The sequence below is a fragment of the Pan paniscus genome, chromosome 20 (genome assembly GCF_029289425.2).
Source record: "Pan paniscus chromosome 20, NHGRI_mPanPan1-v2.0_pri, whole genome shotgun sequence".
Taxonomy (NCBI): Eukaryota; Metazoa; Chordata; class Mammalia; order Primates; family Hominidae; genus Pan; species Pan paniscus.
Genome location: NC_073269.2, coordinates 54,467,656 through 54,482,397, shown reverse-complemented (window position 1 = coordinate 54,482,397; position 14,742 = coordinate 54,467,656). Strand labels below are relative to the sequence as shown.

The window sequence follows — 14,742 nt, the reverse complement described above, 5'->3', positions numbered from 1 at the left end:
TTTCACTCTTGTTGCCCAGGCTGGAGTGCAATGGCACAATCTCGGCTCACCGCAACCTCCGCCTCCCAGATTCAAGTGATTCTCCTGCCTCAGCCTCCCAAGTAGCTGGGACTAGAGGCATGCGCCACCACGCCCAGCTAATTTTATATTTTTTAGTAGTGATGGGGTTTCTCCATGTTGGTCAGGCTGGTCTCGAACTGCCGGCCTCAAGTGATCTGCCTGCCTTGGCCTCCCAAAGTGCTGGGATTACTGGCGTGAGCCACTGCACCCGGCCTAATTTTTGTATTTTTAGCAGAGACGGGGTTTCACCATGTTGGTCAGGCTGGTGTTGAACTCCTGACCTCGTGATCCGCCCACTTGGGCCTCCCAAAGTGCTGGGATTTTAGGTGTGAGTCACCGCACCTGGCCTGATTTCACATTTTAAAACCTGCCACAGAATGGATGTCCAAACTGTCGTAGAAAAACCAGAGTTTCTATAGCTGCACTGTCTGGTAGGGTAGCCAGTGGTTATGTGTGACTGTCAAGCCCCTGAAACCTGGCGAGTCCAAACTGAGGCGTGCTATTGGTGTAAATACACGATGGGTTTCAAAAACTTAGTACCAAAGAGTGGAAAATGCCTCACTAATAATTTTTATATTGATTACATGTTGAAATGATATTTTGGATATATTGACATAAAATATTAAAATTAATTTCACTTGTTTCATTTTACTTTTTTTTTTTTTTTTTGAGACAGAGTCTCATTCTGGAGTGCAGTGGCATAATCTTGGCTCACCGCAACCTCCACCTCCTGGTTTCAAGTGATTCTCGTGCCTCTGACTCCCAAGTGGCTGGGATTACAGGCATACCTGGCTAATTTTTGTATTTTTAGTAGAGACGGGGTTTCACCATCTTGGTCAGGCTGGTCTTGAACTTCTGGCCTCCTCAAGTGATCTGCCCGCCTCGGCCTCTCAAAGTGCTGGGATTATAGGCATGAGCCACCGCATCCACCTTGTTTTACTTTTCTTAATGTGGCCACTAGACTATTTTAAACTCCCCTTGGGTGTCACATCAGATTTCAAGTGGACAGCACTGTTCTAGAAACCCCACGCTGGCCAGGCGTGGTGGCTCATGCCTATAATCCCAGCACTTTGGGAGGCCAAGGCAGGAGGACTGCTTGAGCCCAGGAGTTCAAGACCAGCCTGGGCAACATAGTGAGATCCCATCTCTTCAAAAAAATTGAAAAATTAGCTGGGAGTGGTGGTACACACCTGTAGTCCCAGCTACTTTGGGGCTTGAGGCAGGAGGATTGCTTGATGCCAGGAGGTCAAGGCTGTAGAGAGCTATGATTGTACCACTGCACTCCAGTCTGGGCTGCAAAACGAGATGCCATCTCGGAAAAAAAAAAGAAACTCCAGGCCCCGTTACTGAATGTGCGCTGAGTGAAGGCTGCCCCTCCTGGACGTGGCCCTGTTCCCACTATTCCCTTAATAGGCGCTTCACCCACTGGGGTTTCCTGCCTGGCTCCTACAGGTAGGAACGTTTGTGGCCCGTGCCTGAGTCTCCCGCTTACCACTGGGGTTCTCCTGGAATGAAAACTCCTCCTCCCCGAAGATATTCTTTGAAATATTTGAAGACAAGGGTCTCCCTTGAATCTCATTCGCGGACTCAGCACCCCTTTCCTTCACCGACTCCTCACACGCCATGGTTTTTAGTCTTTGGTCACCATGAGGAGTGAAAGGGCTTGGGCTTGAGTGACAGGGCTGGGTCCCCTTGTTGGCCCTTCCTCTTGGTGCTCTCTCCACGGGTGGAAGCATTTTCTCTCTGAACTTTTGTTTCCCCAACTGTAAGAGGAGGCTCCTTGTGCCTCCCTCCCCTGGCCAGTGTGGGGACTCAAGGAGTAATGACTTGACAGGACTTAGTGTGTAACGGGCCTGAAGAAAGTGCTTCCTGGCCGGGCACGGTGGCTCAGGCCTGTAATCTCAGCACTTTGGGAGGCCGAGGTGGGCGGATCACAAGGTCAGGAGTTCGACACCAGCCTGACCAACATGGTGAAACCCCGTCTGTACTGAAAATACAAAAATTAGCCAGGCGTGGTGGTGGGCATTACAGGTGCGCACCTGTAATGCCAGCTACTAGGGAGGCTGAGGCAGAAGAATTGCTTGAACCTGGAAGGCAGAGGTTGCAGTGAGCCAAGATTGCACCACTGCACTCCAGCCTGGGCGACACAGCGAGACTCTGTCTCAAAAAAAAAAAAAAAAAGTGCTTCCCTCCTCTCACCACCTCCCATCCGTCACTATCAAGGTGGTGCCCCAATGATGGTTCCAGGAGATGGTATGGAAATGTGACCCAGTGCAGAGACCCCAGCGGTGACCTTGTGGGATTCTTACCCACCCTCACCACTCAAGCAACCAGAGTGGAACAGACATGAGAAGGACTGAGGGCTGTTTTTAGAAACCCTTCTGGAGGGAGGATTCTCTCTTTATTGATTTGGATAAGGATATTTAGTTGTCAGGCATCATAGCGAGCCGGGGGGCCTTTGGAGCGGTCAGACAGGGGGACAGGGCAGAGCTAGCATAACTCAGGCTGTTGGGGCCAGTGGTGGGCATGTTCACAGGGCTGTTGGCAGAGGGCAAGGGGAGGGTGGTCAGCACCATGCTGCCCTCATCCAGGGAGCGCTTGTAAGGGACTGGAGCATCATTTCGGAGGTCCTGGAATGCCAGGTAGGCCTGGAATATCTGTGGGCAGAAAAGCGCATACTGAAGGCTGACTTGGGCTGGGCAGGTCAGGAGAGGGACTGGGCTGGGGACTGGCCTGGGAAGGAGACAAAAGATACCGGTGTTTGGACTGCTCACTGCCCAGGAGCCCCAGGCCAAAGCACAGGCCCTGATGCTGGGCTGTGGCTGCTCAGAGGAAGCGGCACCTGGAAGGGACCAGTGGAGTCCTGGGGGAGCCCCCCGACCCCTGACCCCCAGGGGAGCTAAGTGAGAGCAGGAATGTTCTAGCCCTTTCAACCCCACCCTGCAGAGGGTGCCCTCCTAGGGAGGGGTGGTGGAGGGGCTTATCCTCACCCAGACAAGGATGGAGAAGAAGGTGAAGGCGATGGCCGCCTGGGCACTGCTGCTCCCCAGGAGGAACTCTTTGGGCGGCGAATGCTGCCATTGGTTGGCCAGGAAGCAGAAACCCATGAACCAGACAACTGCCCAGAGAACTGTGGCGTCACAGGGAGAGAAAAGGGGCAGGGGGAAAGCTCGCTCAGGCAGGGCTGCTGAGGCATGGGAAGGATGGGGCTGGTGGTCTTGCTGCACGAACTTCCACGAGGTATTGAAAAATACTTTTTTTATTAGCTTCTATGTTGACACATCTCCCACAAGTCATTCCCCAGTCCCTCCTAGCCTTCCCTAAAGTGAGCTGCTGGAGTAGAGTTGCGCTGTCTAATACAGGAGCCGCCGGCCTCATGCAGCGGTTTAAATTTCTATTCATTAACACAGGATTTTAGGCTAGGCGAGGTGGCTAACACCTGTAATCCCAGCACTTTGGGAAGCTGAGGCAAGTGGATCACTCGAGGCCAGGTGTTCGAGACCAGCCCGGGCAACATGGCGAAACCCCGTCTCTACTGAAAAAACAAAAATTAGCCCGGCACGGTGGCGGGCACCTGTAGTCCCAGCTACTCAGGAGGCTGAGGCAGGAGAATCGCTTGAACCTGGGAGGCGGAGGTTACAGTGAGCTGATATTGCGCCTCTGCACTCCAGCCTGGGCGACAGAGCGCAACTCTGTCTCCAAAAAAAAAAAAAAAAAATGTTTCTCAGCTGCACTGGCCACATTTCTTTTTTTGTTGTTGTTGTTATTGAGACAGAGTCTCGCTCTGTTGCCGAGGCTGGAGTGCCATGGCGCAATCTCAGCTCAGTGCAAGCTCTGCCTCCCGGGTTCAAGCGATTCTCCTGCCTCAGCCTCCCAAGTAGCTGGGACTACAGGCACTCGCCTCCCTGCCCAGCTAATTTTTGTATTTTTAGTGGAGACGGGGTTTCGCCATGTTGGCCAGGCTGGTCTCAAACTTCTGGCCTCAAGTTATCCACCTGCCTTGGCCTCCCAAAGTGCTGGGATTCCAGGTGTGAGCCACCGTCCCCGGCCAGCGGCTGCATTTCAAGTGCTTAATAGCCACGGGTGGGCAGCGGCTCCTGCATGAGAAGGCGCAGGGACAGAACATTTCCACCCTCACAGGGAGTTCTCCTGCACAGCACTAGATTCGATGACCTTCTAAGGCTCCCTTGGCCCTAAGTCACTGGGATTGGCCCAGTAGGGAGGAGGAGCGGCAGGGTGGGGAGGAGTTGAGATCAAACAGACTGAGAGGAAGGAGGTCAGGCCCCAAAGAAGGACACACATTTTGTGCTTGCTTATGCCAGGCTCCATCGGGAGTGTTTGGCAGTGGTTAGGAGGCAAGACTTTGGCTGGGCGTGGTGGCTCACGCCTGTAATCCCAGCACTTTGGGAGGCAGAGGTGGGTGGATCACCAGGTCAGGAGATCGAGACCATCCTGGCTAACACACTGAAACCCCGTCTCTACTAAAATACAAAAAATAATTAGCCAGGTGTGGTGGTGTGCGCCTGTAATCCCAGCTACTCAGGAGGCTGAGACAGAAGAATCGCTTGAACCCGGGAGGCGGAGGTTGCAGTGAGCCGAGACTGTGCCAGTGCACTCCAGCCTGGTGACAGAGTGAGACTCCATCTCAAAAAAAAAAAAAAAAAAAAAAAGAGAGATTTTCTGTAAATGAGGGAAGCAAATGCAAAGAAAGCACGGGGCAGAAGGGAGGCTGCTATAATTTGCCTGGGGGTCAGAAGAGGTGACCCTTACCCAGGGTCTGAAGGATAAAAATAATTCCCCAGGAGGAGACAGCAGGTGCCAGGCACAGTGAGAAGCTCTGGGCCACTTGTGGTCAGATGCCTCCTACTGGGAGGACAGTCAGGGTGGAGGCCGGCTAGGTGGTGAAGGGTTGTGCCCGGGAGGCCCTGGGGAGCCAGGAGGGCTGTGAGCGGGAGGAGGGGCAGCTCTGGGTTGGGGGTCCTGGGGGCTCACCAGCCAGGATGAAGTCCAGGAGCTGGAAGGCTGTCTTGAAGCGGGTGTCGGCAATGCAGGTCTCCTGTGTGTCCAGGACGAGGAAGGCCAGGCAGCTGAGGAAGGCCAGGAAACCGGCTCCCACGGCAAAGCTGCAGGCCACGCTGTTGCTGTTGAGAATGCAGTGGAGCTGCGGAGACTCCATCTTGTTCTGGTAGCCGTCGGTCAGCAGGGAGGAGAAGACGATCAGGGAGAAGACCTGTGGATTTCCAGGGGCCAGAGAAGAGCTCAGTCTCTCCCTGAAGCTGCTCCTCCTTCCTCCCTGGTGCTGTCGGTCTTTCCGTATACCCAGTCACTGGTCCGTCTGGGCCCCTCCCTCTTTGACATTGTCACAGTGTCAGAGCCCTCAGCTTCCTGCCCCTCGTCCCCTCTGCTCCATCCTGGCTCAGGCCTCGTCTGCTCTCCTTGGCCCTTGCCCCAGCCTCCTCCCAGCCTCCCCACCTCCAGTCTTCCCCACCTCAGCACATCTCCACCATGGCCCCAGGGGAGTCTTTCCACACCCTGCCCCTCCCTGCCACAGCCCCTCATGGCTCCCCAGTGCCTCAGGACTGAGTCCCAGCCCTGAAGCCTGGCCTTGGAGGCCCTGCAGAGTCTCCGCTTCCCTCACTCTTCCAATTTCATCTCTCCTCACTCACCCCTGCCTCCCCCACACTCTCCTTCTGCCACCAAACCCAGGTACCCATATAAAATGCCTGGCACAGTGCCCGGGACATGGGAAGAGCTGAATCAGTGTTTGCAGTCGTGATTATTCTCTCTGCCTCTCAGCTCTTCCCTCTGGGGTGGTTCTGAGGACTAAATGAGAGGAGGCACTTAGAGCCCTTCCCTCTGTGACTTCTGTCTCTTCCCTCCTGGCCTCACTAATTCCTTTTAATTTCTTAGGTTCAATTTGCAAGATAGTCCAAGCATACAGAAAAATACGAAGAGAAACATAAGAAACACCCAGTGTCGCCTGGCCAAACTAACACATATTAACATTTTGCCTTGTTTTTTGGCTTCGGGATTTTGTTTTAGACAAATACTACGACACTGATCTGGTAACCCTGTCCCTCTCGTCTGTTTTTTTGTTTGGAGACAGAGTCTGGCTGTCACCCAGGCTGGAGTGCAGTGGCGCCATCTCGGCTCACTGCAGGCTCCGGCCCCCGGGGTTCACGCCATTCTCCTGCCTCAGCCTCCCGAGTAGCTGGGACTACAGGCACCCGCCACCATGCCTGGCTAATTTTTTTTTTTGTATTTTTAGTAGAGACGGGGTTTCACCGTGCCAGCCACGATGGTCTCGATCACCTGACCTCGTGATCCGCCCGCCTCGGCCTCCCAAAGTGCTGGGATTACAGGCGTGAGCCACCACGCCCGGCCATGCCTGTCTTCTATGTGTATTTGCTAAAAAAACCACGGAAACACTCTATAAACACTCACCCAGGTCATCCTTACAGCCACCCTAGGACACGGGCACTACTCACAGCCCTGTGTTTCAGATAATGGAACTGGGGCACAGAGAGGATAAGGAGTTGGCCGAATCCAATTAGCTGGCCAGTGGCTGGGCGAGGTGGCTCATGCCTGTAATTCCAGCACTTTGGGAGGTTGAGATGGGAGGATCGTGTCAGGCCAGGAGTTTGAGACCAGCCTGGGCAACAGAGCGAGACCCAGTCTCTACAAAAATATTAAAAACAAAAATAGCTGGGTGTGGTGGTGCATACTTGTAGTCCCAGCTACTTGGGAGGCTGAGGCAGGAGGATCACTTCAGCCCAGGAGGTTGAGGCTGCAGTGAGCCATGATCATGCCACTGCACTCCAGCCGAGGGGAGAGAGCAAGACTCTGTCTCAAAACAAACAAACAAAAGGCCAAGCACAGTGGCTCACATCTGTAATCCCAACACTTGGGAGGCCAAGGTGGGAGGAATCGCTTGAGCTCAGGAGACCAGCCTGGGCAACAGAGTGATACCTAGTATCTACCAAAACTTCTTAAAAAAAAAAAAATTAGCTTAGTGTGGTGGCATGCACCCATAGTCCCAAGTACGTGGGGGGCTGAGGTAGGAGGATCACTTGAGACCCAGAAGTCAAGGCTGCAGTAAGCCCTGATTGTGCCACTGCACACCAGGCTGGGTGACACAGTGAGGCCCTGTCTCAAAAAAAAAAAAAAAAAAAATCAGCTGGTCAGTGTCAGAGCCTGGATTTGAACAGAAGTAGCCTGGCTTCTGAGTCTGCCCTTGACCTCTTGCTCTTCTTCCTCACACTGGACCACGCGCCTTGAGGGCGGGGGCTCCTATCAACGAAATTCGGTGAAAATGTGAAGCCCCCGTGATTTGTCCCAGATGGTCACAATGCAGCAGGGCAGGTCTGTGCCAGACAAAGACGAGCTGGTGTGTAGATGGGGTGGTGGGGAGGAGGCTGGGGCCTGGGGTGGGGGAGAGAGTCAAGGTGGAAGCCAGATTGAGGGCTGGATTTCAGGTGAGTTCTGAACTGGACCTTAAAGAACAAGGAGTTTCTCAGACAGACAAGAGGAGGAAGGGCATTCCCGGCAGGGTGGATGGCATGTGGAAAAGCCAGATGCTGCAGAGCGGGCAGTTTCAGAGATAAGAGAGAAACTCACTGGAGGGTTCTGGTGTGAGATGAGGCTGGAAAAGTGGGTGGGAGCCAGGCTCTAAGAGGCCCGGAACACCAGGGCCAGGAGCCGGACTTGGGGAGCCATGGAAAGCATTCAATATTATGCATGGGAGGATTCTGTGCAGGGGACAGCTGGGGTCAGCCTTGGGGTTAGAGAAGCCCTCTGGGGTCACGTGGCTGATGGATCGGAGGTGGGCAAGACAAGAGGCCAACATACCTGAGAGGAGGCGGGGAGGCCCAGGTGAGAAAGGCTGAGGCCAGAGCCCTGGGGAATTCAGTAATATTTAGCGTGTAAAATAGGACTTGGTGATTGATTGGAAGTGGCAGTGTTGGCGATAGGGGTTGGGGATCGGGGGGGTAGGCTAAGGGAAACAGACTGTTGAAAATCTTCCCTTTGGTCTGGTGTGGTGGCTCATGCCTATAATCCCAGTGCTTTGGGAGGTTAAGGCGGAAGGATCGTTTGAACCCACGAGGTCCGGACTGCAGTGAGCTGTGATCGCACCACTGCACTCCAGCCCGGGCAACAGAGTGAAACCCTGTCTCAAAAGAGAAGAAAAAGAAAATCTCCCCTTCGTTAGAATTGGAACTCTTCCTGGATAGGCTCCACACAGGACTCTCTCTCTCTTTTTTCTTTTTTTGAGACAGTGTGTCACTGTGTCTTGCAGGCCGGAGTGCAGTGGCGTGATCACGGCTCACTGCAGCCTCGACCTCCTGGGCTCAAGCAATCCTCCCACCTCAGCCTCCTGAGTAGCTGGGACTACAAGTGCGAAATACCATGCCTCACTCATATTTAATTTTTTGTAGAGACGGTATCGCTATGTTGCACAGGTGGGTCTCAAACTCCTGGCCTCAAGCAATCCTCCTGCCTTGGCCTCCCAAAGTGTTGGGATTACAGGCGTGAGCCACCTTGCCGGGCCCCTGCTCTCTATCCCCAGCACCCAGCGCTAGACTGGACTTCAGCAAATGTGTGTTGAAAGAGTGAATGGCTTTGGCTTTGTCTTGACTCTTGCCCTGCCCTTCAGAGTGGAGATGGAGGAGGCAAAGAACGGACCCCTAAACTCCTGAGCTTCTGTCCATCCTCCCTTCTCCTTTGCCTTAATTGCCTCCTGTGAACAACAACAGCAGCAACACCCTGACTCCCTGTTTTTGCCTAGCCCTTCGGCAATAACGAAGGGTATTCACATCCATCATCTCACTTGATCTGCACAGCAACCCTTGGAGGGAGGCTGTAAGATGATTCTCCCTATTTTGGAGCAGAAGAACTGACTATAGAGGGGGTGTGTCTGGCCCTGCTGGTCTGAGGCAGAGCCAGGTCGAGGACGAGAAAGCACATCAATCATTTTTGAGCCCATATTCATTTTACCTGCATTACCTCCCTGGAACCTCACACCGGCCCCACGTGGTGGAGGTTATTAATTCATTTCTGTTTCACAGGTGATAAATCGAAGCCATTTTGGTGGAGTGGAAAGAGCCAGACGCTTCTGACTGTGCCAGCTGTATGGCCTGGGGCAAATCACTCATCTCTTGGAGCCTCAGTTTCCTGGTCTGTTTCTATGCTATGAAAAGGAGGAATGTGGGGGTAGGGGCTTGGCTCTAGTAGGTGCTCAGGAAAATGGTCATTCTTGTGATTTGCCCAGAGAGGGAAGGCATCCTCTCAAGGTCAGTAAGTGGTGAAAGGGGGATTGGAATCCAGCCCTCCTGACATCTAGGCGGGTGGGCTGTCTGTCCACTGACCCCCGAAACCCTGGGCTGTGACATGAGCCCGGGACACTGGAGATTTGAGGAGCAGGGGCTCATCTGGGCTAGAGGGACCCTATCCCTCTGAAGCTTCAGTCCAAACTCCTTCCATGCCCTCCCTGGCCTGTCCCTAGGGAGGGAGCAAAGATTTATCAGTTAAGGCACCAGCTGGCAGGCGGCAGCGAGGACAAGAGCACCAGCTGCCCAGAGACTCCCTACTGAGGAGCCAGGCCAGGGGGGAAGGAGGAAAGGGCGGGGGGGTAGGGACGGTGGAAGGAGGCGGCGGGCAAAGTCCGTGACCAGAACGTCTGGCATGGTTGGCGGCTCTTCCTCCTCCTTCCCCGCACCAGTCCACACCAGCTGGGCTTCCGTCTCCTTGCCACCCGCCCTGCCTTCCGAGGCTTTCCAGATAGGCGGGTGGATCCGAGTTGGACTTGCTCACCAGCTGGGTGATGTCCTTGGGCATGCCACTCAACCTCTGTGAGCCTGTTTCCCCTTGGGTTAAACAGGGATCATAATGCCTGTGTCATAGGGTTGTGGTGAGGAGTAGAGAAGCTAACACCAGCGAAAGATCTGGTGCTGGGATGCAGTTTTCAAGATTCCCCTCTTTCCCTGGGGGAGGACAACGGACACAAATCTCAATCATCCTAGGCCCTCTCCTCACACACGAGTAATGATTTGTTTTGATAATAATCACTATTTAAGCCTGGGTGCGGTGGCTCACGCCTGTAATCCCAACACTTTGGAAGGCCGAGGCGGGTGGATCATTTGAGGTCAGGAGTTTAAGACCAGTCTGGCCAACATGGTGAAACCCCATGTCTACTAAAAATACAAAAATTAGCCAGGCATGGTGGTGCACGCTGGTAATCCCAGCTACTCCGGAGGCACAAGAATTGCTTGAACCCAGGAGGCGGAAGTTGCAATGAGCTGAGATTGCACCAACTGTACTCCAGCCTGGGTGACAGAGCAAGGGTCTGTCTCAAAAAAAAAAAAAAAAAGAAAAAAAAATCACTAAGGAAAGATCACTACTTGCCTGGCCCATGCTAATCAGTTTATAGGCATTAATTTGTTACATTTTCACAATGATTCTTCCTAGGAGTAGATTATTAGGATCCTCTTTTTACAGACGAGAGTATGGAGATGTTCAGAGAAATCACATAGCTTGCTCAGGGTCACACGGACACAGGGTGACCAGGCAAGCCATCAAACCAAAGGGACACTTTTGAGAAAGAAAGGTGCTGCTGCTGGTAATGACATCAGGCCTGGCCCAGGTAAACTGGGCAGTATGCCACTTTGCATGGACAGCACGTGCCTGAGCCAGGATTCCAGGCCTGTTTGTTCCTTCTCCAAGCTCAGGCTCTAGAAGGGGCAGAGAGGAGATACTCTGGATTAGCACTCTGGGGGTGGAGACCCTGGGTCTGAGCCGGGGAACCCCACCTACTCCTAAGACCTCGATCAAGTCTCAACATCTCCCTGGGCCTTAGTTTCCAATTCTGTTAAAGCAGAGTGGTGGAAGCAGCACAGGTTAAAGGTCAGAGCCACAGCGCTAACCCTTCATGTACTGAGATCCAGAGATGAACAGTGATTGGTTCAAGATCACACAGCAAAGTCTGGGCTGAATGAGGATTTGACTCCAGGTGTCCAGATTCTTCAGGAGTGTGGGGATGATGAAATGAACGGTGGCATGGTGCCTGGCACACGGTTACCACCTAACATCTGGCACTTCAGGTCTGCACTCCTTATTCTCTTCCTAGAAGCCCCAGCCCCTGTTCCTCTCCTCCTCCTCCTCCTCCCTCAACTGGGAGGTGGAAAATAAATGGGCTCTGGCATCTCACAGATATGAGTTTGAATCCTGCCCCTGCCTCTTACTGCATGACCTTAGCCAATGCTGTCTAATAGAACTCTCTGGCATGATGAAAATGTCCCATATCTGCACTAATTTTTTTTTTTTTTTTTGAAATGGAGTCTCGCTCTGTCACCCAGGCTGGAGTGCAGTGGTGTGATCTTGGCTCACTGCAAGCTCCACCTCCCGGGTTCACGCCATTCTCCTGCCTCAGCCTCCAGAGTAGCTGGGACGACAGGCGCCTGCCACCACACCCAGCTAATTTTTTTGTATTTTTAGTAGAGATGGGGTTTCACCGTGTTAGCCAGGATGGTCTCGATCTCCTCACCTCATGATCCGCCTGCCTCGGCCTCCCAAAGTGCTGGGATTACAGGTGTGAGCCACCATGCCCAGCCACAATTTTTTTTTTTTTTTTGAGACAGAGTCTCACTCTGTCACCGAGGCTGCAGTGCAACCTCCGCCACATGGGCTCAAGCCATCCTCGAGCCTCAGCCCCCTAAGTAACTGGGACTACAGGCTTGCGCCACCATGCCTGGATAATTTTTGTATTTTTAGTAGAGATGGTTTTTCGCCATGTTGGCCAGGCTGGTCTCGAACTCCTGACCTCAAATGATCTGCCTGCCTTGGCCTACCAAGGTGCTGGTTTTACAGGCATGAACCACCACACCCAGCCTGTACTGTCTAATATGAGAGTCCCCAGCCACATGTGGCTGTTGAGCACCTAAAATGTGGCCACTGTGAGTGAAGAATGGACTTTTATTTTAATTAGTGCAAAGTGAGGTAGCCACATGTGGGTGTGGCTACCCCACTGGACATCCCAGATTTAAAAAATTTACTTAGGCTGGGCGCGGTGGCTGACACCTATAATCCCAGCACTTTGGGAGGCTGAGGTGGGCGGAACACTTGACGTCAGGAGTTTGAGGCCAGCCTGGCCAACATGGCGAAACCCCGTCTCTACTAAAAATACAAAAATTAGCCAGGCGCAGTGACGCACACCTGTAATCCCAGCTACTTGGGAAGCTGAGGCAGGAGAATCGCTTGAACCCAGGAGGTGGAGTTGCAGTGAGCGGAGATCACGCCACTGCTTTTTGCACTCCAGCCTGGGCAACAGAGCGAAACTGTTTCTTTCTTTTCTTTTTTCTTTTCTTTTTTTTTTTGAGATGGAGTCTGGCTCTGTTGCCCGGGCTGGAGTGCAGTGGTATGATCTCCACTCACTGCAAACTCCACCACCCGGGTTCGAGTGATTCTCCTGCCTCAGCCTCCTCAGTAGCTAGGATTACAGGTGTGTGCCATCATGCCTGGCTAATTAAGATTGTTTCAAAGAAAAAAAATTTACTTAACTTTTCTAACCCCTAGTTTTGTTATTCTCAGAGATAGGACTTGCAGCACCTACTGTGAGGGCTGTTCCTTACTATGAGAGTCCATCAGTGCCTCAATAGCATAGGGCCCATAGTGGGGTGCTCAGGAAAAGGTGGTGTCAGCATTTGCTCCGTTGTCTTGTTTCCCCGTCTGACCCCTTCCTTGTCCTCTCATCTCCCGCACTGTGTCTGGGAGTTGAGAGCTCCTGGCTCCTGTCACCCAGGGGCACAGTCGGGCCATGGGAGGGCCTCACCCCTTCGAAGACCCGCGTGATGGTCTTGGGCCTTCTCAGAAACTGCACGGCTTCGCTGTTGGCCAGCTCCTGGAGGCTTTTGGGGATGTGCATGGCAGCTGTTTTCCTTTGGGGCCACTGGGAGGTGGGAGCCAGGGTGCTGGGCGCTGCCTGCTGGGCACTGCCGTCCGGGGGCTTCAGGCCGGCCCTGGGCTTGGCTGCTGTGGGATGACACAGATGGGGGATGCCAGTCAGGGGCACGGGGTGGAAGGGCTGTTGGGGGCCCCAGGATTGGGGGACATGGGGTGGGGATGGGGGGGTCCCCGGAATGGAGTTGTGTGGGGTGAGGGGACTGCTGAGCCTCTTAGGAGTCAGGGTGTGGGGTGAATGGGCTGTCAGGGGCCCCAGAAGTGGGGGACATAGGATGGGGGTGCAGGTGGGTCCCAGGGAATGGGGTTGTGTGTGCTGAGGGGGCTTCTGTGGGCCCCAGGAGTGGGGGGCATAGGATGGGGGTGCTGGGGGTCCCAGGAATGGGGTTGTGTGGTGAGGGGGCTACTGGGGGTCCCAGAAGTGGGAGGCATAGGATGGGGGTTCTAGGGGGTCCCAGGAAAGGTGTTGTGTGGAGAGGGCTGCTAGGGGTCCCTGAAGTGGGGGACATAGGATGCGGGTGCTGGGGGGGTCCCAGGAATGGGGTTGTGTGTGGTGAGGGAGCTTTCTGGGGGTCCCAGGAGAGGGGGGCATAGGATGGGGATACTAGGGGTCCCAGGAAAGGTGTCGTGTGGGGAGGGCTGCCAGGGGTCACAGAGGTGGAGGTGCAGGGTGAGAGAGTCGCTGAGGGTCCCCTGGGTTGAGGTGTGGGTTAAGGGGGTCTATGGAGGATTCCAGAGAGGTGAGGGCCTGGGGTGAGGGTGATTCTGGGGGTCCCAGGAGTGGGGGACATAAGTGAAGGGGCTGCTTCAGGTTCCAGAAGTCAGGAATGTGGGCTGAGGGGGTTGTTGGGTGAGAGGGCTGTCAGGGATCCCAGAGGTGGAGTGCAGGGGAGGGCTGGGATATTTGGGGACCACGTCTTGTGACCCAGGAGCTGAAGGGCCTGCAGAGGGACTGGGTCCTTCTGTGAGAGGACACAGGTGGGACTTTCTGGGGACTAGGGGGTGCGGCCATTGAGATCAGAGCCCCTGGGAGGTCTGAAACCGAATAATCCCTTTCAGGTTTGGGGGTGACAGCACCCTTCGTGGAGAACCCAGGTATCTCAGGGCATATTTCAGGCTGTCCTTGTCACTTGGGGCTATTTCCCAGAATAAGGGCCTCCCTTTCGAATTCAGCTCCATTTTCACGGAAGTGCACCTCCTCAAGCTGGGAGTCGGGACCTCGGATTTGTGGGGAACCTCAGAATGAGGCCACGCCCCGGCACTGGGCTACCTTCTTAGAATCGCGGTCTCCCCTTTAAGGACCTGGAATGGCAGTGCTGAGGTTTGGGGGTGACGGCACCTGAGAAGGGGCCGCCCCTTCTCTGGAGGGCCAATCTGCGTCACCTGAGGGCCCGCCCTTCCTTTCGCCCCCCCCACCCCTCCTGGTCCCTGGCGCCACCTCAGCCTTCTTTTGGTTCCGCTTTTTCCCGCCTTTTCGCTCCTCCACAGCTGATTGGCTGCGCCCAAGTCCCGCCCCCTCCTTCTTTCCGCCTACTCAGGAGCTGACACGAGCCGGGGCGTGGCCTCGGCGAACGTTGGCCTGCGCGCCGTTGGCGGACTGCGCGCGGGAGCCCTACCCCGCCCCATCCCTCTAGGGAGTCTCGCGTCCACTCCGCCCCTTCCCTTTGTAGCAAGCTGACAAGGAGACACTCCTGCGGCGCATGCGTCGCTCCCAAACGAGGCCGGCGGTGG

General features: G+C 54.4%; 1 protein-coding gene across 3 annotated transcripts; it reads right to left on the bottom strand.

Annotated features, from left to right (window-relative positions):
• Positions 1-1,848: 1,848 nt before the first annotated feature.
• SYNGR4 (synaptogyrin 4) lies at positions 1,849-14,735 on the bottom strand. Of its 3 annotated transcripts, none has more exons than XM_008966713.4 (5): positions 14,450-14,735; positions 12,884-13,083; positions 5,053-5,290; positions 3,051-3,190; positions 1,849-2,717 (listed from the first exon to the last, which is right to left on the bottom strand). In XM_008966713.4, exons 2-5 carry the CDS (start codon positions 12,974-12,976, stop codon positions 2,484-2,486), a joined length of 705 nt encoding a protein of 234 aa, XP_008964961.1. In that variant the 5' UTR covers positions 12,977-13,083; positions 14,450-14,735; the 3' UTR covers positions 1,849-2,483. The 3 variants fall into 3 exon arrangements, with proteins under 3 accessions (XP_008964961.1, XP_003814141.1, XP_054959492.1); XM_003814093.4 differs by having other exon boundaries at positions 14,282-14,474; XM_055103517.2 differs by having other exon boundaries at positions 12,884-13,080; positions 14,282-14,452.
• Positions 14,736-14,742: the final 7 nt, after the last annotated feature.

Bases quoted from the DNA above. Each gene is read 5' to 3' on its own strand.
- SYNGR4 (XM_008966713.4), bottom strand. From the start codon at position 12,976: ATGCACATCCCCAAAAGCCTCCAGGAGCTGGCCAACAGCGAAGCCGTG. The intron at 5,291-12,883 runs GTGAGGCCCTCC...GGAAATCCACAG, and splicing joins TCACGCGGGTCTTCGAAGGG to GTCTTCTCCCTGATCGTCTT. The intron at 2,718-3,050 runs GTGAGGATAAGC...TTCTGCCCACAG, and splicing joins TCTTCTCCATCCTTGTCTGG to ATATTCCAGGCCTACCTGGC.